Below are 23,446 nucleotides of genomic sequence, written 5' to 3'. Positions count from 1 at the left end.
CGTGTTAGCCAGGATGGTCTCAATCTCCTGACCTCATGATCTACCACGCCCAGCCTCTGAATGGCTGTTTAAAGACAATCCTAAATTATAACTTAGTTTGACTTAGATTGTTAATAATTCAAGAGTGAAGTTTAACTTGCTACTATTTTAAAAGCATATTATCTTACAGATCATCTATAAAATGTGAGAAGTGTTAAATAATCTTTATTTGATATTACACATACACCACACTAAAATGCCTTTCAATAAGTAAAAGGAACTATTTTAAATACAGGGAATTCTAGTTAGATTAACAGAGTTAAGGCCAAAAATATAAAGTAGACATTGCTACCTTATCTTCAACCCTTGCCTTTAAGAGGCAAATGAACACAAAACATAGGTGAATCTTGCTTGGTTCTGAGATAGTGAAGGAATTTCTCCAGTATTTAAATATATTCACATAACCAGTTATATAAATCTAAATATAAAACCAATCTCCAATATGTTTTAAGATGGCATTCACCATCTTTGTGAAAAGTTGAACATTACCAACGAGGTCTAATCAAATCATGTCTTTAGAAAGGGTAAACAGTGATAGCATTTACTGAATTGGATTACTATTAAAATTCAAAAAACTGAACATATTCATTTAACTGCAAGCCAGTCTTAGTTTTACATCAGGACTGCTCAACAAAATATTCTGTCAGTTATTCATGATCTGAATTCTGGTGTGTGAGGTCTATTAAATTATGGTACACATAAAAAAGTCATAAGACATTTCTGTTTTGTAATAAATAAGGCAGTGGCCAATTATTATTCATTAATAGCTTTTTTGAGATAAGCTATCAAGTCTGCTCTTTCTGCCTTCTTCTTAATGCTGGCAAAGATCACTTTGTTCCAGAGATGTGCTTCTTGGGATTCTCCAAATACTCCATCAGTGTATCCTCTCCCCAGGTGATGCCTTTGTTCTTAATGGCATCTGTGTAAAATAATCCAACGGCTTGGCCTGTCTTCCATCCGAAGAGACCATGGAGATTAGGCCCAGTCCTGTGCTTGCCTGCCTTTTCCACAGTGTGGCACTGGGCACACTTCTGAATACAAATCTTCTTGCCTTTCTCAACATCATCCATATTTAATCCTCTCTTTTGTTGCTTGTGCTATGAAGGATGACACTCAGAAGCTGGATGTCACACTCTCTGTATATTCTTTTCGAGTCAACAAAAAAGTTGGGCTTTGAAGTTGAGCACATGAGTTTGAATCTTAGCTCTGTCTGGTCATAGCAGAAGGACCTTGAGCAAGTTTCACTTTTCTCCGCTGTATTTATAGGATTATTGTGAGAATTAAATAAGTCTATATATACAAAGTGCTTAGAAAAGTACCTGGTGCAATAAATATCAGCTTTAGAAATATACATTATCAGTAGCTATTATTAGGTAATATAAATTATCGGTAGTTATTGTAATAGCCAACACCTTTGGCTTATACCTCCTGGAGCTGTAAAGCTCTGTGGTTTTATTAAGCTTAATCATTAATCCTGATTACTTCTCCTGGCTCCCCTACCTCCTGCCAAGTAAAAGTAGGAAGTTATCCTTACTCTTTTATAAGTGTAAGAACTGGCTGATTAACAGGAGTCCTAAAGAAGTGATTTACCAATGTTAAAAAAATTGAAACCCATATTAAGAAATATAATTTCTACTGTATCGAGGACATAGACACACAGACACTCACCCACACATGATGCTGTACAAATGTTTCATGAAGAATACTTATCCTGAATTTATGCTTTGAACTGTTTTTTTTTTTTCTATTTTTCAGTGAATCAACAGCAACAAAATGTTGGTTGTGACCCATTGTTATTAATTTCATTACCTACCAAAGGGTTCTAAGCTATATCTTATGGTCAGTGGAGAATAGGCTACTAACACATTAGACTTTATGCACAGGAATTGTTTCAGGTGTGGTGCTATAAGAATATGTCACATGTAATTTCCAATCTGGTTGGCTCGGTTACAGAGCAGATTGCTCTTTCAGAAATATACCGTGACCTCCCTACTCAAGAGGCTTCATAAACTCTTTCAGTGAGACATAGCAGTCTAGGAGAGGCATGTGTACAGTAAGTGTTACGATTTTTTGGTACTATAATAAGCAAAGTGACTTTTTGTTTATTTGGAGCTACATGAAGCTAGGCCGGAATTCCAGCTTCATAACTTACTATCTTGTATTTTTGAGCAAGATATTTAAACTCAGTTTTGGAGTCTTAGTTTTTTGATTTAAGTAATACACAAATAGCATAATATTGGCACATGGAAGACAATGAGAATTCATTTCATGCTTTCTCCCCTGATCACGGATCACAAACTCCAGAATTCATAGTTACTATTAGTTTGTGTGTTTTATATTTTTGGAGGAAAGCTAAAATTTGGTAGATTATCAATTCTATATTAACACACTATAGTCAAACCCTATTTTTAAATGCAATTTAATTTCTGCAACCACTGATGATCCCAATATTCTGTCAAATACTAAGTAATTGTTATTCATTATTTTAGAATATGGATCTGAATTATGAAATAATTTTGCATTCTAAGGTCTTATGTAGTAAGATTTGGATTAACTTCCCAATTATCAACACAATTGTAGGAAATCTCCTGAGAAAAAATATTTCTAACTATTGTGTATGTTATAATTTAAAAAATAAACGTGATTTGGAAAATGCAAGGACTACTTTTCTTCTTGGGTGGTGCATTAAAGGTGATCAGAATTCTAATGACGCTGGACAGTAGGATTTTCAGAATCAGTTTCCCAGGGTTCAAGAAGTCAAACGGCAAATAACCCAAGGTCCTTGGTTGATCTGACCATCTCAGCTATCTCAAGATATATAAGATGACCTAGCTGGCGCATCTCTAGGATGGTTGGGTCATTTAAAATGTTTTGCCCTTGAGGCTGGGATTTTGTGCGTGTAAACGGTGGGGAGACGGCGGTGACACATTTTTCTCCCTCCCGCAGTGCCACCCGGCGCAGGGCCGCCGCGGCGGCAGCAGCTCCCACGTGGCAAGTTCAGATTGTGCAGCGCCTGGCCGGGGGCGGCGGGCGGGACCGCAGACCCCTCCCTCCGCTCTCCGGCCCTTCCCTCTGGCCGGCCCGGGCGCCCTCTTGGTCCTCCACCGCCAGGGGGCGGGCGCGGCTTCCCGGCGGCGGGGGCCCATTGGTCGCGGCGGGGAAGCGTGGGAGGAGGCCCAGCGGCGAGCTGGCTTTCTCCTGGCCACTTGCGGGGGTGAGGGGCAGCCGGAGGAGTCCGAGAGGAAGCGGAGGCGCGAGCTGGAGGCGGCGGCTCCCGTCGGCCTCCGGCAGGACTGAGCGCTGGGAGGCCGGAAGGCGGGCGCGCACGGCGGAGAGGCGGGCGGGAGGCCGGTGAGACGGCTGGGAGGCGGACGGAGCCGGGGCTCAGGTTCGGGGAGGGATGGAGGAGGCCGGGGGAGCCAGACGCCCACCTACGACTTCAGCCTCCGCGCACTCTGCGGTCACCGGCCGGGGGCGGGCCCCGGGCCCGGCCGCGTTGTCACGGCGTGTCCGGACGTTGGAGAGGGCGCAGGCGGGACTGGGGTCCCGGAGAGCCGCTGGCCGGGGTTCCCGGCCGCCGCCCCGGCGTGGGCATCCCCGGGCTCCGCGGAGACGGGGCGGCGTCTGCACCTGGCGCTGGCACTCGGCGCCCCGGCCTGGGGCGGGCACCTGGGTCGCATCTTCCCCAGGTTGGCTGTGGCTCGCGCCCCTGCAGCGTGTAGGCTGAGAGCTCTGAGAGGTGGGGACGGAGTTGGGTGTTGCATTCCAACTCCATAGGGGGCCGTTTTGACTCACTTGTAAAGTTTTAGTGTCGCCTATACTAGAGGTACTTTTGGTTTTTTACAACCTATCCAGCCCTTTGATGTTCGGTGTCTCTTCTTTTTCTTCCCGTTTGCTACTGCCCTCACAGCTCGGGACCACGGATGATGATTAGTGGCCCTAGATCTGAATATGTGAGTGACGGATTGGCAATTTGAGAGCTCCAGCTGTTTTACTTGTGGGAGGAGCGGTTTCCATCATCCTCTACCTTTTTTTTTTTAAGAAAAAATATTATTGCCTGTAATACAGAACTGCTATCTAATTGATAGGACTTTTCCTTTGTTTCTTTTTGGCCAACGTGGTGAAACCTTGTCTCTACTAAAAAATAAAAAAATTAGCCAGGTGTATGTATCCATATATATATATGTATGTATGTATCCATATATATGTATGTATCCATGTATATGTATGTATCCATGTATATGTATGTACCCATATATGTATGTATCCATACATATATATGGATACAATGACATAAATAATATTAGATTGCTTACTGTGTACTAGGCACTGCCAAATGGTTTCGTGTGCTCATTTATTCTCACAACAGCTCAGTGAATAAGTCCCTTTATCTTTCCTAGTTTTACAGATGAAAATATGAACTCCCAGAGAGTAAAGGTCAATGCTGATAACAGAGGCCCCGACCCCTTGGACTTGTGGCCAATTTGCAGTTACGTTTTCTTAAGTCTTGGGAAACGTTACTATTAGTCATACAGTATCTTACAGAGTACCAGCAGATCTCTATTGAATTTAGAAAATAAAAGTTAATCACTTACTGAAAGCCATTTAACAAGAAATTGGCAGAATCAGCAAATCAGCATCCGGTTTTGGTCACTTCATCGACCTGTACCTCTTTCTAGAGGCTACTAGTAGTCTCTTGTGTTTCTTGGCTGTTTACCAATAAAGTCACAAGATTTTCAGTTTTATACAGGTATTAGAAGCTTTGTTTCACAGATTCCTGTAATGTTTTCTCAACTCAGTAAAGACTAGCATTTCTTCATAGGAAGAAATAAGAAGAGTTGGAGCCAATAAAAGGAGTTCAGTCCAGCGGTTCTCAACCTGAGGACCTCTCTGAATTACCAATGGGAACTTTGTAAGAGGGACACAGGACAGGTTCCTCAAAATCCTCATTGTAAGGGGCTTCTGTTTCAAAAGGGAGTAAAAATAAGACACTACTGGCTTAAAGTGACTTTAAAAATAAACTTAATGCATGTTTTATTACAATTACAGAGTTTTAATATGGATTGTTGCCTTAAGCATTGTCAACTAATCTTTCATAATTTATGAAGATACATTAAAAAGGAAAAGGAAATTGGAAAAGACAGCCAAAAGGCTAAGAGGCTATGGAATGGCAAAAAGTGATGTTCCCTGAGGGGGTATCAGAAGACTCATATATTTTCTACCATATATTTTAGGTTTTAAATGATTAATTTTTCAAAAATTTTTATACTCTTAAAAATATTGGAGTGCCTACCATGTACCAGTAATTGTAGATATCATGGATACTATGAATAAGACAGCCTGGGCACTCATAAAGCTACTTTATTTTCTCTGAAGCAGGGAATCTTTTTTTATTTTTATTTTTATGCCCATTTCTTAAAGCTGAAAGGTGCAAGACCCAAATAGCAAAAGATTTTTGTGTTAGCTCTGAGCTAGATAGATTTTTGTGAGACCTTGGTATAATAGCAAAAGTTTGTGTTGAATTTAGTCCAGAAGCGTCTCTGTTCTTGGGATCAGATGATCAGGATTTGAAGCATTGATTCTGTATTTAGTTATTTCAAGAGTGGCATTGACTAAATTACTTAATATCATGCAGTACTTTTTAATCTGATTGAGTAGACTGAACCAGGTAATTTCCCAAAATCTTTGAACTTTTAAAAGGTTTTGTACTTTCTTTTAATGCAGTTCTTTGAGACACAATAGGCTGACTTCCTCTCAGAGGAGGAAATTAAGTGTTGTAATACCCCTAAGTCTCTCCAGTGTACCCATTAATATTCTTTTTCTTCTTCATTGGCCTGCTCCATTTGATTGAAGCTATTCTTATATTTCCCTTATTTTTAATCTAATTTTGAAAATCTGCTATTCATGATTTTTCTAACTTCAGTGAGTTTTTTTCTTCCAATTTTCTTTTTTAAATTAAATTCCTGTAACAGAATTTTTCATTTTATTTTTAAATTATTTACAAAGACAGGGTACCCCACTGTTCTGCAGACTGGAGTGCAGTGGTGTGATCATAACTCACTGTAGCCTTGCACTCCACCTTAGCCTGTGGAGTAGCTAGGTTTACAGGCATGCGCCACCACACGCGACTAATTTTATAATTTTTTTTCTTAAAAGACGGGATCTTACTATTTTGCACAGGCTGGCCAAATCTGCCCTCAAGTGATCCTTTGACCTCAGCCTCCCAAAGCTCTGGGATTACAGACATGAGTGCCTATGCCTAGCCAGATTTTCCATTTTAAAGTGTGGCATTTAGCACGTTTACAATGTTATGAACTGTCACGTTTCTAAAACATTTTCATCACCCCAAAAGGAAACCCCATATTCATTAAGCAGTTGTTCATTCCCTTCTCCCTGCCAATCCTCGGCAACCACTGATCTGCTTTCTGCCCCCATAAATTTATCTATTCTGGATTTTCCTAAAAATTGAATAATTCAATATGTGTTCTTTTGTGTCTGGCTTCTTTCACTTAGCATGTTTTAGAGGTTCGTCCTCTAAATCAGCAGGTATCAGTACTTCATTACTTTTTATGGGTGAGTAATATTCCATTCTATATTCCATTCATAAACACCACATTACATATATATCATTTCATTGATACGTACTGCATTTTGTTTATTCATTTGTTAAATTTTTGTGTGCTATTCAGAAAGTTATATGAACATCTCTAAATTGATTTTCGTCATAATCTCTACAAGGCTTGCTAAGGTAGTGTTATGGTGTCAGGTGTGCTACCTAACATACCATTCATTACCTGCAGTTAAGTGATTATTAAATGAGTTTTGAAAGACACAAGGTCAACAAAAATGGATTTTTAAGTTGGTTCAGTTGATACGTGGTGTGGTTTGGTTCTGCGTCCCCACTTAAATCTCATCTCAAATTGTAATCCCTGTGTGTCGAGGGAGGGAAGTGATTGCATCATGAGGGCGGCTTCCCCCATGTTGTTCTCGTGACAGTGAGTTCTTACAAGATCTGATGGTTTTACAAATGAAAGTTTTTCCTGCACTCTCTCTCTTCTCTCTCCTGCTGCCTTGTGAAAAAGGTGTTTGTTTCCCCTTAGCCTTCCTCCATGATTGTAAGTTTCCTGACACCTCCCCAGCCATGTGGAACTGTGAGTCAGTTAAACTTCTTTCCTTTATAAGTTACCCAGTCTCGGGTATTTCTTTATAGCAGTGCAAAAACGGACTAATACAATACATATTCACAAAATTTTACAATAGAAGCATCTTTAGAGTTTATTTGAACAAACAATTCATGAATTGAGCAGCTCCAAACCAGATCTGGGAGCTCCACCAGGGGAATCCAGGAGGGAGGCTTTTATAGGAGGGTCACAGATGTAAAGCAAAGAAAATATTTGATTGGCTACAGTTATACAGTTGTTTTATTTGGTCTATCATGTTGGAAGGTCCCCTAGATGTGTAATTAGAAGTTTGTTGGATGTTTCTGATTGATTAAGCTTAAGTTCTCTTTTTCTTTAGCATAGGCATTTATAAGAAGTAACTTCAAATTTTGCTTATGTTTGCAAATCAAGTGAGGTTGATGTCATTTATGAGGCCTAATTGGTTTTGTCTGCTCAGGGATTCTTCAGGCCTGGTTTCCATTTTAATTTACTTCAGCAGTGCTAATTCTCATTCAATTTTTGTGGTACAAATGGTGTGCCAATACTGCATTTCATCCAGGACCCTTGGGTGATGGAACCATTCTGTTTCTCCATGTCTTCATTTGGAGGGTGTGACTGATGGAATTATGTCTACCCTGGTGCACTTAAATTCTGCAGACTACTTCAAAACAGCATAAGTAGAGTGGATACCTAAGGGAATTCTTAAACATGTAGAACAGGAACCTATAACTTCTCATCTAGTACAATGTGAGATAGTTACATGAGATGAAGATAGCAGTTCTACTGTATGTAAATGTGTACCTTTCTCTAATCTTATTTTAGCAGTTTATGAGTGGGACACTTCATTACCCCATTTATGTTCAACCTCTAATAGTTAATATATTTCATTTTATTGTTGTCATTGTTTCTAAGAATAGCTGTTTCTTTCTGTCCATCCATTCATTCATCTATCCATCTCTCCCTGGATGGTGTACTATAGGATTAAGGTAGCTTAGATCACAAGTGTTTAAACAATTGTAGAACTCAGAGCAGGCAAAACTGAATGTCATTTTGTAGAGTTCTGTCTTGTTTTCTGTTTTGGGTATGTTTGTGGTCTTGGTTGCAGAAATCCAGTCACCATTTCATTTCGTTAAGTGGATTATAACTTTTTAAGCAAAATTCTGCTTTGGTAGATAATAAAAACTGCAAGAAAACATTTGAGTAATATTAAATCTAGTACTCTGGTTTAACCCCTGCAAACAGGAGTTCTTGATTATTTATTCCTCACCACATTTTCTCCGGATTTATCTGTTGCCCACCGAAACTGAAGACCCATTCTGGAGGCAGGTTGACTGTTCCAGAAAGAATGAAAAATCTTGTCATGTGAATTTTACTTTTGAACTTTTTTGGTTTAGATCTGCCTTACCTTCCCCCCCCGCTCCCCCCCCACCCCCCCCCCCACACACAGCCTTTCCTGTGTGTGTGGATTGGTGTGCTGTAGATCTGAAGCTCTCAGATCTGAGCACGAATGACAGTCATCTGGGGAGCTTGTTAAACATGCAAGAGTTTTAATCCCCCTCCTAGGGATTCTGATTCTCCAGGTATGCAGTTGGCTCAGGAGTTTGCATTTTAAAAAACACACTAGTAATTCTGGTGTGCATGCTATAGGTAACCCTGTAGTAAGAGGTTCAAAGAACATATAATGTTTCATTGAATCTGTGATGCCACAGATGGTAAGGGTCAGAATCTGGTAGCTTTCAGCTGCATGACTCCTAAGCCCTAATTTCCAATCTTGTGGCTAATTTGTTAGTCCTACAAAGGCAGTCTAGTCCCCAGGCAAGAAGGAGGTTTGTTTTGGGAAAGGGCTGTTACCATCTTTGTTTTAAACTATAAACTAAGTTTCTCCCAAAGTTATGGCCTATGCCCAGGAATGAACAAGGACAACTTGGAGGTTAGAAGCAAGATGGAGTTGGTTAGGTCAGATCTTTTTCACCATTTCAGTTATAATTTTGCCATGGTGGTTTCACTACTAAGAAATAAAAATGTGGTTGTAAGCCTTATCCTGAGTTTAGTTAAAATGAGGGAAGCAAAATGCAAAATGAGTTTAGTTAAAATAAATAGGGTATTAAGTGCCTGGCAACCAGAGGTTCCTCTTATTATCTTAACAGGTTATTATGAAGCATAGCAGATAGGAGATTTTAAAAAATTATAAAGCAACAGTTCTTCAGATCTTTTACCATATAAATTATTTGATTGCAATGAGGAGTTTATATAAGGTATCCTTAGTTGACATCTATTTGTAATGAAAATTGTACTGATGACTTTGTTTTAAAATGCAACTTAGGTGTATATGGGGGTGTAGTAGACTCCAGTTTGGCCCCATATTAATTTCATCCTACTCATTTCCAGTCATTTAGATGTTGCTGGCTCAGTTCAGAAGTCTGATTTCTATCCTCCTTGTACTTCAGTGATTCCTGTTTTGTAATTATAGTCCACTGAAATAGTAAGGTGTGGCATAGTCATTTGATGTGTACCTTTTTTTTTTTTTTTTTTTGGCCACTTTCCTGTTAGAGAGTCCACAGCCTTCATTAATGCCAGCTAGGTGATTATACACATATATACCAGCCGCATAGCATCTTGTACTGAGTAGTGGTAGGATGTAGTGGCAATATTTGGGGTAAACACCAAATCTGTGTCAGTGTAAACCTGAACTCTGGCTACCAACTCAGAAATGCTGTAGTGGCATATTGGGTACTGAATGAGGGCTTATCTGTAGGTTAGAACAAATCTTTCCCCATTAATGAGAATTCAGTGAAGAGCAACCCCACCTGCTTAAGGTGCTTCCTTCAGTAGTATTAGCTTGGAAAACGAAATATCGTTGTTAGGAAAAAGTTGCCTAGCCATGTTATATTTGGGTATAGAGGAGCAGAAGAACTCAGACCCATTTAGTTTTTAGCTCCTTGAAGTGTTTTTGGAAGACATGGTTAAATACTTGTTGATCCACTAAATACCAGATTTCTGAAAAGGAAAGAATAACTGTAGGTCTCTTTAGTTAATTCACATTGATTTAAGGGGGTTGTACTATGAAATTCTTAACATTGAGATGAATCATGTTGGAATACTTATGTTCTCAGAATGTAGTGTGTATGGTCTGTCAGGCTTGGCTGCCTCTCCCTACACTAAGTCTTTGGGTAAAAGTTGGCCTAGATGGGGCACTTTCATGATTTAGCTGAGCACTTTTGCTAACCTGTTTTTAAGTGGAGGGAGAAGCAGGTATTATATTTTACCAATTTCATTCTTAGAAGAATGGAGTTTTATCTAAATTGCTGTAGATAGAAGTTTTCCCAAGTGTTTTTCTCCATTCACTGTCAGGAGCACCAAATGAAAAGCAAGGTAGAGCAGTTTATGGTGGATTGTGGAGGAAAGCTGAACTTGCCTAGTATAATCTCAATTTGCTTCATATCTGGCATTGGTTAACATTCTAGGGGAAATTTAAAAACACTTTCTGGCTCATTTGTGCTTTTCCATAGTATACTTCTAATTCTATTTCTGTTTCTTAGCCACATTTAGATGTTCTCTTTTAAATGTAATTTCAATATGATGCTACTTAAGAAAATAAGAAAAGTCAGATGATGTTGATTCAGAAAACTGTCAAAAATCCAGGCATAGATCATCTATATTCTTTTCCCAAGATTTTCAATAGAACATTAAACATTTATTTTAAAACTCTTATTGGTTCACTTGACCCGTTGTTTATAAGTTTTTGGTCTATTGCTTTGTGGGGGGGGCACTTTGCAGAAGGAGTGGATACATTTACATCATAATCATTGGTGATCTTTTGAAAAATTTGTCATTCCTAGTATTATAGAATTCATATGGATCACCTCTCCCCACACGCCCAATTTTGTTTTTGTTCCTTTTTTTCCCTTTTCAAAATGTGAGTTTAGCTTGATTCTTTAAAAATCTGGGATACTTTTCTAGTTGCTGGTAGTCATGTAAAAATCTCCCTTTATTTGTGATCAAGTCATACCCACCTCTAAAGCTGTATAACAGGAGTGTGTGAGTGTGTGTGTGTTTGTGTGTATGTGTGTGTGTGTGTGTTAAAATGGTGGTTTCTTTTAAAAGAGTGTACCTTCTAGGATTCAGTATCCTGCTAGTATTAAATACTTTCTCAAGTTAGTAACTAGATTTTTCTTTCAAGCCTTTAGTGTTAAAAACACCAAATTTTGTTAAATTTACAATATTTCTAACACAATGATAGCAGCTCAGATATCCTACTGAGTTTTTAAATGTTAATATTTTTTCAAATGAATGCAGTCATCTTATTCCTTTCCATTTTGTTATTTCAAAAATGTAGCCAGCTTTGCAAAGATGTGTGTATAGTTGCATTCAGGGGAGACAGGGTACTTGACAGCCGTCTGTATGTGCAATAGTAATAACTTGTTATTAAAGACAAGGTTTTTTAAAGCTAAATATTTGGAATTTTAGAAGTTTGTTAAGCATTAGATGCACATTTACTTCACTCTTTTTTTAAACCTATCACAAAAGTAATCCCATATGAACACCCACATAAAGGAAATAGTAATGTAAGTTTTTTCCCAAGAACATAATTTTTATAGTTACTGAAGTGTAATATAGTGAGATTAATTTTTATTGGTTTCTTTACATTTCCTGGGATTGGTTTGGAAACATAACAGCATCTAGATTTGTTTCCACCTTTGCTATAGATGGATAGCTTCATCTACAGGATGGGAAGGACTTTTTTCTTCCTTTTGAAGAGGATCCATTCTGTTGTTTCTCATGGAATTATGCTTCTTTCTGTGGAGAGCAGATTATGAAAATGTTTGATGAACACGTGTGGAGCACAGAAATTAGGATTGTTTCATCTGTCCTACATCTGTAGTAGTACTTCTAAGAGGACCTGTCAAAGCCATGTGGAAGTTGTATGTCCTACTCGTAGCCCAGCAAAAAAACTTGGACTATTAGAGCCTGGTTGGGAAAGATGTTTATTCCTTTATTTTTAAATTCTATATTTTTATTTCTTTTTATTAGGAGTTGACAAAGTACAACCCCTAGGCCTGTATGCCCACAAGCCAATGCTGGTTTTCACATTTTTAAGTGGGTTGAAAAAAAATCAAAAGAATAATTTTGTGACACATGAACATTTTATGAAATTTAAATTTCAGTGTCCATAAAGAAAGCTTTATTAGAATATAATTAGACTCATTCGTTCACGTGTTGGCTATGGTTGCTTTCTAGCTACAACTGCAGAGTGGCATAATTGCAATAGAGATTGTATGGTCCATAAAGCCTAAAAATATTTACCATCTGGCTCTTTTATAGAAGGAGTTTGCCAACAGTTGCCCTGTTTTACTCACATAAAAGTAGTTATTTATAGCAAACACAGTATTTTTTTAAAAATACCATGCTTTTGTTTGTAAATACAACATCGGAGTAACCTACCCTAGTGACTCTTTGAGTTGTACCATTCTTTTGATTTTAGTATTATCTCATTTTTCTCTTTTACTTTAAATGCTCTGGGGATAAAAATTTAATTTTTTACATTCTGTTCTTGAGGGGGTCTGTATTAGTCTGAGTTCTATAGAAAAACAGAACCAATTATATATATATATGTGTGTGTGTGTGTATGTATACATATAGCTCTAGATATATAGACATATATTCCTTATAATACATGTGGAGATAGCTTCATTTATATACAGGTATATGATTTATATGTGCGTGTTTCTGTGTGTGTGTGTGTGTGTGTGTGTGTGTGTGTGTGTGTGTGTGTGTATGTTTATTATAAGGGATTGGCTCATGAGATTATGAATGCTGAGAAGTCCAAGATCTGACAAGTTGGCAAGCTCTGACAGTCCAGGAGAATGAATGGTATAGTCTGGTCTGAGTCTGAAGGCGTTGTCTCAGTTTAAAGATAGGCAAAGAAGGCGAATTCTCCCTTACTTATTAGAATCCCTTATTATTAGAATCATGGGAACTTTCTAAGTTGGTTGGGTTAAAATTGTCATTTGTCCAGCACTGAGTTGAAGTAGGATTGAATTGAATGATAGTTTCTCTATTTGTAGAGGATAACTTGTAGTATTTTCCTGTGGTTTAATTAAGTGCTGTTTGTTAATATTAAATAGGTACGTCAAAGGGTGTATTTGTACGTTTAATTTTCTTGTATCATTTCCATTTCAAGGAGGGGTTCCAATACACAAGCTTAGTCATTTTGCCATACTGTTAAATTGCTGGAGTGGGTAGTTTGTAGCAATTCCCAAAGCAGTTTGCAAAAGCCAAGTTGATTGGCATGACATTTTGTCAACAAGCCTCTTATATTAGAGTGTGTCAGTGAACAGCTGGAGTGAAAAGGAAGTGGATTTGTTTGTAGCGTGAGCTTCTTACTTACCCTTCATGTGACCCTAGAGAAATCCCCTGATCTCATATATGCTGCTGTTTTAATGCCCCCAGCAACTAGAGGCTGGTGGGAAGATTACATAAAATAAGGGTGTGTGTGAATTGCACTGACATAAGTATATATTCATACTTGGTTTATGTTAACTGGCAAGAAATCCCCCTCCTGGTAAATAATTTTTTTCATGACAATTTTATCAATATAGAGTGATGTTTCTGTGGTTTATGTGATTTAGTCCACTTCCCAAGGAAATAATGGAAGTATCACTTGACCTTTGATTTTACTCTGTTGCTCCTGAAGTTAATTGATTCTAGAACAATGACTCCTTATTCACATAGTAGCTTGATTTCTACCTGAGTAATAAAACTTCACTAAATTAGATCAGAGTAGATAGTGGGGCCAAAGGAATGTTTAAATTGTCAGCCATGTAAAGAAGTTTAGTACGTCCATCTGAGGCCCTAGTTCAGGCGCTCTTTCCAGCTGTAGTGTTTCATTGTCCAGCGACATTGTGGTGGCTGTCCTTGCTGTTGAATCTCAGGTGATTATGAACCTTACATATTAGCAACTGGATTTGGTTCAGTGACATATATTTATCAAAAACACTAAAACAAATTTTGGCCTATGTAACACGTTTTGGAGCAAATGTATAAATGTACTAAGTTGAGTTTTGGGGTTTTTTTTCCATCCTAAAAATATACTTCTATGACTCATTTTCTGGTTTTGGTAAGTGGCTCTAATATCTATATTTCTACCTTTTAATGAACATACTTATATGTAAGCCCTTTCGCCTGTTGCCTCTAGATTTAGAGTTCTGAATTTCTAGCAAAGGCCTTTTTCTCCCTTTACTATTGTGCTCCTTTTCTCTGGACCTGTTCAATCCTTGTTTAATTATTGATGGTTTTCAGCCTGAAGTTTCCATTAAGTTTTTGCTTCCCTCCCCCATATAAGATAATTGTATGTAAATATTTTCTTTGCTTTTTTACATGCCCCCTCTAAGAAGACAAATAGGAATGATTTAGAATTAGCACATTATCGTCATACATAGATGCTCCTTGATTTGCTCTCAAATATATTCAATACTCCTATCCTGATGTAGATTGTTGAATCATTAATTTGCTTCTTAAGGAAATTAATTGAGGCATGTTATGGCTGAGATTTAATTTGATGAGATTTTAATTTAGAAATTTTACTAAATGTGAATTCTCTGAGACATTTTAATGGAAAACAGTTGTATTCAGCTAGACAATCATCATTGCTTATATTGTGGTCTTAGGGATGAGTTTAGAAACAGGTTTGTTGGGAGATACAAACAGGTGGCAGGTACATGCAGCAGCCACTGCAAGGTGTGGCCTGAGCAGGCCATGGAAACAGTGAAATAGAACATCAAGTACCTGGTGCGTAACTGCTTATCACACTTTCAAAGAAATTTTCCTAGGTCACACTCAGATAAGAGTGAAGTTATTTTGGAATATTAGCTGGCAGGAAAAGCATGTATATGTTATGAAAGCTGAGTTCAATTTTGCCAGAAGCCAACAGAGGATTTATAACCAGTTGGGGTTTTCATTTAAAAAGCGGAGGTTTTTTTCTGCTTTTATGTGATGGTTTGTGGATACTTCAGTATCTTGTTTCCTTTTAGTATTTTCCTAGCCTGTGGCTAGGTAGTTGAAATAGATATATAACATTGACTTTTTCTATTATGTGGAAGCTGTTCAGATAATTAACAAAGGAAATCAATGACACACAACTCAGTTTAAGTGTCGTTTTTTCTTTAGGGTGTGTTGTGCAGAAGAAAGAGAGCTTGCCTAAGAGCACTGGACTTTTGGGAGCTGTCCAGACTCCCCCGCCCCCCAGAACCCTGCTGAAGCCCACCTGCCTAGTCCAGTGAATAAAAAAAGTGCATGTCTCACTTCTTTTCAGTGTCCTTCAGAGATGTGCCATTATTATTATTTTCTTGACACATTCTGTGAATTACTAGATCAGGCAACAATATTGAAACATAAATATCAAAATACAATCTAAAATAGATATGTACTGCTGACAAATGGGATTCATCCATCAAAATTTCCTTTTGAATTCCATTCCTTTACAATAGGTTGAGTTGACTGTGGAAGCTCTCCAGCTAAACTTGAGTGTGGCTTTCTTATTAAACTTACTTATTTTTTCATTTTCTTTTCAAAATGTCACCTATTTTGAGTTATTTCTTAGGAGGAAAACACCCATGCACATACAGATTTTTTTCCAGCATCTGTTTCCTGTTGATCTTACAGTAATATCAAAGAACAGTTGATCCATTTGATGTATTAACATTACTCTGTCAATCATGATAATTGCTGGGATATTTAAAATTGCAGTTCTGTACTTCTTAACATATTATTTTACAAACTTAAATCGAAAAACATGAAGAGGTCCCTGGTATTGAAATCGGAAGCCCTTGCTGTAAATGCTTATGGTAGTGGCACTTGAATTATGTCATATCAAAAATGAAGTGGCATCATGTACTGGAGTGAGCCAGCTGACCTCAATTCTAGCCCCATGTCTACAAATAATTTGTTCCACAACTAGATAAGCAGCTTAACCTCTTTGGACATCATCTGCAAACTGAAGGTTTGGAGCTAAATATCAAAAGTTTCTTATAGATGCATAATCCATGAGAATAAGAAGGCATTCTCTTCTATTCACAAGCTTGATAACACACTTTTACTCTTTGGTCATTCAGTTAGAGAGCTGAGGACACAGCAGGATAAGACAGACCCTCCTTGAGGTCTTATGGTCCAGTGGAAGACAGGCCCATTTTTTTTTTTTTTTAATGCCAGTGTTGGCATAATACTTAGAAATGTCATAAAATTTACTAGTTTATATGCCCCATTTCAAACTCAATCTAAGGAGGAATGTTTGTTCTAGAGCTAATGATATGTGCTTTTTGTTTTGATTTTTTAGGAGCATATTAATGAAAAGTGCCATAAGCTGAAAAACCAAACATGAGGGTAGCAGGTAAGATATTTAATTTAGTAGAAGTAATTGTACTTTTTGTGTAACCTGTTTGTTAAAGAATGACTAAAGGAGAGGTTAAATAATCTTTATATTGAGAAGGTTAAACTGAAATAAACTAAATCATTCAGCCCTTTGTTTTTAGGTAGTTGGCAAATCACAAATTGGACATTTAGTCAGTATCACATAAGTTTTTTTTTTGTTCAAGTCTTTTGTTGAAATTACACATTGAGCTTCTTAAATCTGAAAATCTGAAATGCTCCAAAATCTAAAACTTTATAAGCAGCAACACATGATGCTCAAAGGAAATGCTCATTTGAGTATTTAGGTTTCAGATTTTCAGATTTGCGAAGTTCAGCTGGTAAGTATGATGCAAATATTCTAAAATCTGAAAAAAAAAAAAACAAAAAACCTAAAGACTGTATATAATGCCCATATAAAGAATGGTTTGACAACCTAGGGAGGCTGATTTTTGTTTTTGCTATGTTCTAGCCTCTTGAGAAAAATGAGTTATAAAGTTTTAAAGTTTAAATGTCTCATATGTATGTACTTAAATTAAGATGTGTGTGAAGGATTCGATAAAATATGTGTTTTTGCTCAGTATTTGTTCAAGTTTAATCTGCATAGGTGAGTTTATGTGTAAGAACTTTAATCTGTTTATTAAGCAGCATATTGAGAAAATTGAAAAACACCATTAGATGTTCATAATATTAAGGTAGTTATATTTAAATATTCTAAAAAGACATGTTTATAAATAACTGGAGGGGCTGATGACCTCTTCCTGTGTAGTAAAAATTAGTCTGTTTTTCCCCACCCTTCCCATCAACCAAAGCCCTAGACGAAATGCATACTTTACATGGAAATTTCTACTAAGCGTGTGCCCAACATAGGTAACTTGTAATTTCTCAAACTCAAGATAATTAGTCTTTTTAATTGTCATCTCAGCAGCAAACCAATTATTTTCCTAAGGGAGCATCTCTTAGAAATGCCTAAAGTCAAGCTGGGTGAACAAACCAGTCTTCATACTGTGGTCATAATTGTGTAGAATCAGGCGCAATTGATTAAACATCATGATTATTAAACAAAGATAACAGGGCTGTTACAAATGCTTTTGTAGAAACTTGAAAAACTGAATCTCTTGTGAAATTATAAAGCATTTTTTAAAAAAGTAACGGTACAATTGTTCAAGAAAAATATTCTCAGAAACGAAGAACTTGTTTGTGGTTTAAATAAATGTGTTGCAATGTCTTTTTATGTTGCATGCGTGTGTGTGTGTGTGTGTGTGTGTGAATGTTCTTTGAGTACAGCAGGACTTACTATTTATGATGTCATGTCTCCAGATGATTTTTAAAGTACATTATTTAAGCATGGCAATTTGAAATAAAGTAAGTTTCTCTTTCTCACATAATTTTAAATTCATGTTATTTGAAATTAACTTTGTCATTTAGTCCATTTCTCTGGTTCTGACAATTCCCAGGTTAATTGATGAGTAATTATTCACTGAGTGCTTATTTTGTGTTTGGCACTGTTCCTAGTATAGGTCTTGAGGGAACTGCCTCGAATGAATGAATAAGGACAATTAGCTATTAATTTATTGCTTTTAACTAATTAATCTCTTCTAATTTTTTTTAAAAAATCTGATTGCTTTGAAATATCCTCATAGCCATTCTTCTTACAGTGAGGCATGAATGTCTGAAGTTTGTACTTCTTGGCTTGTGAAAAACTGGAGCACACTGATATTAGTGCAGTCTGTGACTAGGAGGAAGAGGGAATCTTATGGAAAGCTAAGAATGGGAATTGTGGTTGGTATGTTAGGCCCCATCAAGTCCAGAATGGGATGCTGGTCCTGGAGTCAGGCCAGCTTTGGGGGCGATCTCTGTAACAGAAGTTCCAGAACTCTAACCCCATGGAGACTGCTAGTTTCTCCACCTCTAACTTTTGTCTGCCTTAGAGCTTTTCTTTCCTCCTAGTTCCTCTGATGGTTCAGTGTAAGTGAACAGGTCTTGGTTTAAGACTCAATGTTGCCGCTGACTAGTTATGTGACCTTAGGCAAATGATGTAAAATTTTAGCCCTGTTTTCCTTATTTGTAAAAGGAAAATAATGCCTTGCAAAGCTATGCAAATGAGATTATACTTATAAAGCATTTAGGTCTACAGAAGACACTAAGTAAACGGTATATGTGAGTGTCTATTATATATATATATATAAAATGTTTGTATATAGCTTTTTTAAAACTTTTAGGCTCAAGGGTACATGTACAGGTTTGTTATCTAGGTAAAATAAATTGAGTGTCACAGGGGCTTGGTGTATAGATTATTTCATCATCCAGGTAGTAAGCATAGTACCTGATAGGTAGCTTTTTGATCCTCATCCTCTTCCCACCCTCCACCCTCAGGTAGGCCCCAGAGTCTGTTTTTCCCTTCTTTATGTTTATATGTTCCCTTCTCAGTGTTTAGCTTTTGCTTATGAATGAGAACATGCACTATTTGGTTTTCTGTTCCTGTGTTAGTTTGCTTAGTGTAATGGCCTCCAGCTTCATCCATGCTGCTGTATATAGCTTTTTTTAATGTAGGCTTACATTTAGCTTGGTATAGAATTTAGAATGTTTGTGTTATCGTCTTGATATTTTAATTTTTCAGTTTTGAACAATGAAGTTTTCATGACTGTTTTACGGGACAGGGAAAAGTTATCTCTGGTTGCATGTGCCTATGATTGCTAGAAAATAAGATGGTAAGACCATCATGTGACACGTAATTTTTGAGCTCTTGGTCTTAGTCTTAAATGATCAAGAAGGACTATGCCACCTGTTACCATTTATCTCCTTAGCAAACAGTTGTTGATAGTATCAGTGTATACAGTGCACTCTGCTAGATCCTGGGGAGAAGAGTTCAAAGCCTAACAGAATTTTGCTCTCTTATGCACTAAAAATGTAGGCAACTTGTAAGTTGCTCTTGAAAATAGGAAGCAGATTTTGGAGGGGACAAGGTAGGAAATGGAAAAGGGAGGCAGGGATTGATTAGTATTATAGTTAGACTTCCTCATTGCTCTTTTGTTTCTACATTAATAGTGTTTCTTTCGGATTTTTTAAGACTTTATTATTTTTAGAGCAGTTTTAGGTTCACAGCTAATTTGAGAGGAAGATGCAGAGATTTTCTACATACTCCCTGCCCCGCTCCCCACGTAGTTATCAGTAGAGTGTTTCTATACAGAAATGAGTAGGCTGTGAGAAGCAGTAGCTCTCTGAGCATCATCAGTTCATTGAAGAGTCTGCCCACTTGGAGCTTTCCATGTAACTGTGTTATGAAGCATATGTGATAGGTACCAAATTATATCCTGCAGGAATGGAGAAGGCCTGTCTTAAGGTACTAAGGTATTAAGTATGAAGAGGAAGGCTTTGTTGATCGCCACACCAGGAGGGCTTATTTAGCTCCAGGAGACGTGTTGGTTAGTAATAGGACAATAAATCTGTAACATGTCACTCGAGAATTCCTCGCTTAGTGGACATTGTGGCCTTAGCATCCCCAGAAGTTCCACTGTTTTTGAAAAATCCTATCTAGTATTGCTCCTTATATTTATGAAGGATAAGGAATCTGCCATTCAACAAACTTGGTGGTGGTGTTCCATTAGTCATGACACTTTTTTGTTGTCAGCAACTAATAGGTAATTTTTTTGCATATAAAACCAGACAGATGGTTCAAGCAGTCCTTTGTCTGGATAGCTAGATAATCTGAGAATTCTTTGATCAGGAAAATTCTTTATCTTGATGAATTGTTTGTATAATTTTTATGTATCTCATGTAAAATTAAGATCTAATAGATACAAAGTAGAAATTTATTAATCTTAAAAAATTTATAAACATTTTTCATAGAAATGCAAAATAAAAGTTCTGTGGGCTTAGAAAGTTATGCTGAAATACTTCTGCCTTTTAGGTGCTGCAAAGTTGGTGGTAGCTGTGGCAGTGTTTTTACTGACATTTTATGTTATTTCTCAAGTATTTGAAATAAAAATGGATGCAAGTTTAGGAAATCTATTTGGTAAGTTTTATTTTTTTCCTTTCTTAAATCTTATTTTTGATGTGGCCTAAACTTTTATCAGTTATCAGCACTGAGTCACTCAGTGCTAGAAAATGAAATGTGATTATTATATATCCACAAATGTGATTTGTTAGAATATTTTACAGTATATAATTAGATATCTTGGAATTAATTTAGTATAAAACATGAATCTTCTTTCTATTCAACATTTTGAATATATGTAATGAGTCTATTTTATACGTTTTTAGGGGCATTAATCATGGCATTCTAAGTGCACATTCTAAAACATAAAATACCTCCAGGCTTAAATTGTTTTCCTGTTTAAGTTGGCTGCTAGAAAACTTGAAGCCAAATCTAGCCCTCAGTTAACCATATGATTAGGAGTCACAGTAATGCATTTTAGATACCAGCCATAGAAATCCATCTTGCAGCTGGCTGTGGTGGCTTGCACCTGTAATTCCAGCTACTTGGGAGGCCGAGGTAGGAGGATCACTGGAGCCCAGGAGTTCCAGGCTGCAGTGAGTTGTGATCATGCCATACTGCACTCCAGCCTGGGTGACAGTAAAACCTCATCTCTTAAAAAAAAAGAAAGAAATCCATGGTGCTTTCTTATCCTTATTTTCCCTCTGTGGCATTTTTTTTTTTCTAACCCACTCATTTAATGTTGCCATACTGTAAATGTACCATTATAAGGTACCTTAACCCAGTTTTTTAACAGAATCCTTACGTTCATAAAATAACATTTGAAATGTTTTCATATGAACCAGTTATACATAGTGCTATTGTAGATGATTGTATATGAATATCTTATTGAATCTCAAATAATTGAGAAGTATGCATTTCTTTTCTATAAATATACCACTATAAGACTGAATAATAGAATTTAATTTTGACACATTAAAGTGGAAAACAATTATTTAACCAAGGCGCTATATAAGATCACAGTCATGTGTCACCTAATGATGGGGATACATTCTGAAAAATGCATCATTAGGTGATTTTTGTCATTGTGAGAACATCATAGAGTGTACTTACACAAATCTAGATGGTATAGCCTACCACACACCTTGGCTACATTGTATAGCCTGTTCCTCCTAGGCTACAATCCTGTACAGCATGTTACTGTACTGAATTCTGTAAGCAGTTGAACACAATGGTAAGTATTTATGTATCTAAACTTGGAAAAGGTACAGTAAAAACATAGTACTATAATCTGATGGCACTACCACTCTATATATGGTCTGTTGTTGACTGAAATGTCATTAGGCAGCACCTGACTATAATTCTGAATCTCTTCGGGAAACTATTTTTGTACACTTTTATTATTGAAGCTAGAGAAATGATGAGATTCTTCATAGATCCTTGTACTTACATCGAGTAAGCTGTGACTAAATTGTTGTTTACAATATTAAATAATTAAGCATAAAAAGTGATACTATAAACCCTAGAAACCATATTTTGATCTAGTGGGCAGAAGTCAAATGAAAGAACTGAGATTGCTGGACTACTGAGTTTTGCTTTCCATAAATTCATGTTTGAAAAGAAAAATCCCCAAGGCTTAATTCAGTTTCCATATTAGGTTCTCATGCTGCTGTGAAGAAATTCGCCAGACTGGGTAATTTATAAAAGAAAGAGGTTTAATTGTCTGACAGTTCTGCAGGGCTGGGGAGGCCTCAGGAAACTTACAATCATGGCAGAAGGGTAGCAAACATGTTATTCTTGGTGGCAGAAAGGAGAAGAGCAGAGTGAAGCGAGGGGAAAGTCCCTTATAAAACCATCAGATCTTGTGAGAACTCACTATCATGAGAACAGCATGGAGGTAATTGCCCCCAGGATTCAATTACTTCCCACTAGGTCCCTCCCATGACACATAGGGATTATGGGACTACATTTCAAGATGAGATTTGGTGGGGACACAGCCAAACCATATCACTCCCTTTCACATTTAATCTCAAGAGTATTATTCCAGTGTTTCTCAAACTTTAATGCCAGAAGAATCTCCAGAGAATCTTAGTAAACGTAGATTTCTGAGTTAGTGTCTGGAGTGGGGCCTGAGATTCTGCATTTCTGACAGCTCCAAGGTGATGTTGAGATCCCTGTCCATGGACTGCATACTGGGTATCAAGGCTTTGGACAATTCTGATATGTAGACTTCAGTTTTGGCATAAACCTTTTCAGGTGACTTTTCTTACAGTGACTACATAAAAGTACTTTCTTGTACAGGTTGAACATCCCTAATCAGAAAATTCAAAATCTGAAATGCTCCAAAATCTGAAACTTTTTGAACATCGACATGATGCTCAAAAGAAAATGCTCTTTGGAACATTTTAGATTTCAGATTTTCGAATTAGAGATGCTCAGCTGGTAAGCGTAATACAAATATTCTAAAATCTGAAAAAAATCCCACATCCAAAATACTTCTGGTCCTAAGCATTTTGGATAAGGGATACTTAAACCTGTATTGCACTGAATTCTGCCTTTTGTACTCCCAAGTAATTTCAGTTCACTGATCTTGTTTCTGCCTGCTAGAGCCCCCTTCTTCATCAGTGATTCCTCAGTTAAATTGTGGTCATTGTCCGTCAGACCTTCCTTTACAAGTTTTCATCTTTTCCAGTAACAGAATCCTCCCTTTCAGCCATTTCTCTTGATAAACTGGTTATTTTCCTCCTAAACTTGTTTGTTTTTCAGCACACATCCTAAAATGAAGTATCCAGGTTCCAGCATAAAAGTAGTTACTGCAAAGTATAGTGAGATTTTACTTTACTTGTTCTGGTCTGTGTACTTCTATTACTACCTGATAGCCAGCCTGGTGGCCTTTCAGAACACAGCT

The 23,446-nt window shown here is 37.2% G+C and overlaps 1 protein-coding gene and 1 pseudogene across 2 annotated transcripts in view; one reads left to right on the top strand and one right to left on the bottom strand.

Annotated features, from left to right (window-relative positions):
* Positions 1 to 364: 364 nt before the first annotated feature.
* On the bottom strand, positions 365 to 1,109 carry LOC106634997 (cytochrome c-like; annotated as a pseudogene).
* A 2,007-nt stretch (positions 1,110 to 3,116) lies between these two features.
* FAM3C (FAM3 metabolism regulating signaling molecule C) overlaps positions 3,117 to 23,446 on the top strand; it is a 47,661-nt gene continuing 27,331 nt past the window's right edge. The window contains exons 1-4 of one of the 2 annotated variants that reach the window (XM_034964889.3): positions 3,234 to 3,390; positions 3,950 to 3,992; positions 16,531 to 16,584; positions 20,512 to 20,616. In XM_034964889.3, the coding sequence (XP_034820780.1) occupies positions 16,572 to 16,584; positions 20,512 to 20,616 (118 nt within the window). In that variant the 5' untranslated portion in view covers positions 3,234 to 3,390; positions 3,950 to 3,992; positions 16,531 to 16,571. Of the gene's footprint in view, positions 3,391 to 3,949; positions 3,993 to 16,530; positions 16,585 to 20,511; positions 20,617 to 23,446 lie in introns of both variants that reach the window. The other variant, XM_003808637.5, reaches the window with a different exon arrangement.

The sequence above is a fragment of the Pan paniscus genome, chromosome 6, assembly GCF_029289425.2.
Source record: "Pan paniscus chromosome 6, NHGRI_mPanPan1-v2.0_pri, whole genome shotgun sequence".
NCBI lineage: Eukaryota > Metazoa > Chordata > Mammalia > Primates > Hominidae > Pan > Pan paniscus.
This window is presented reverse-complemented; position numbering and strand designations above follow the sequence as displayed.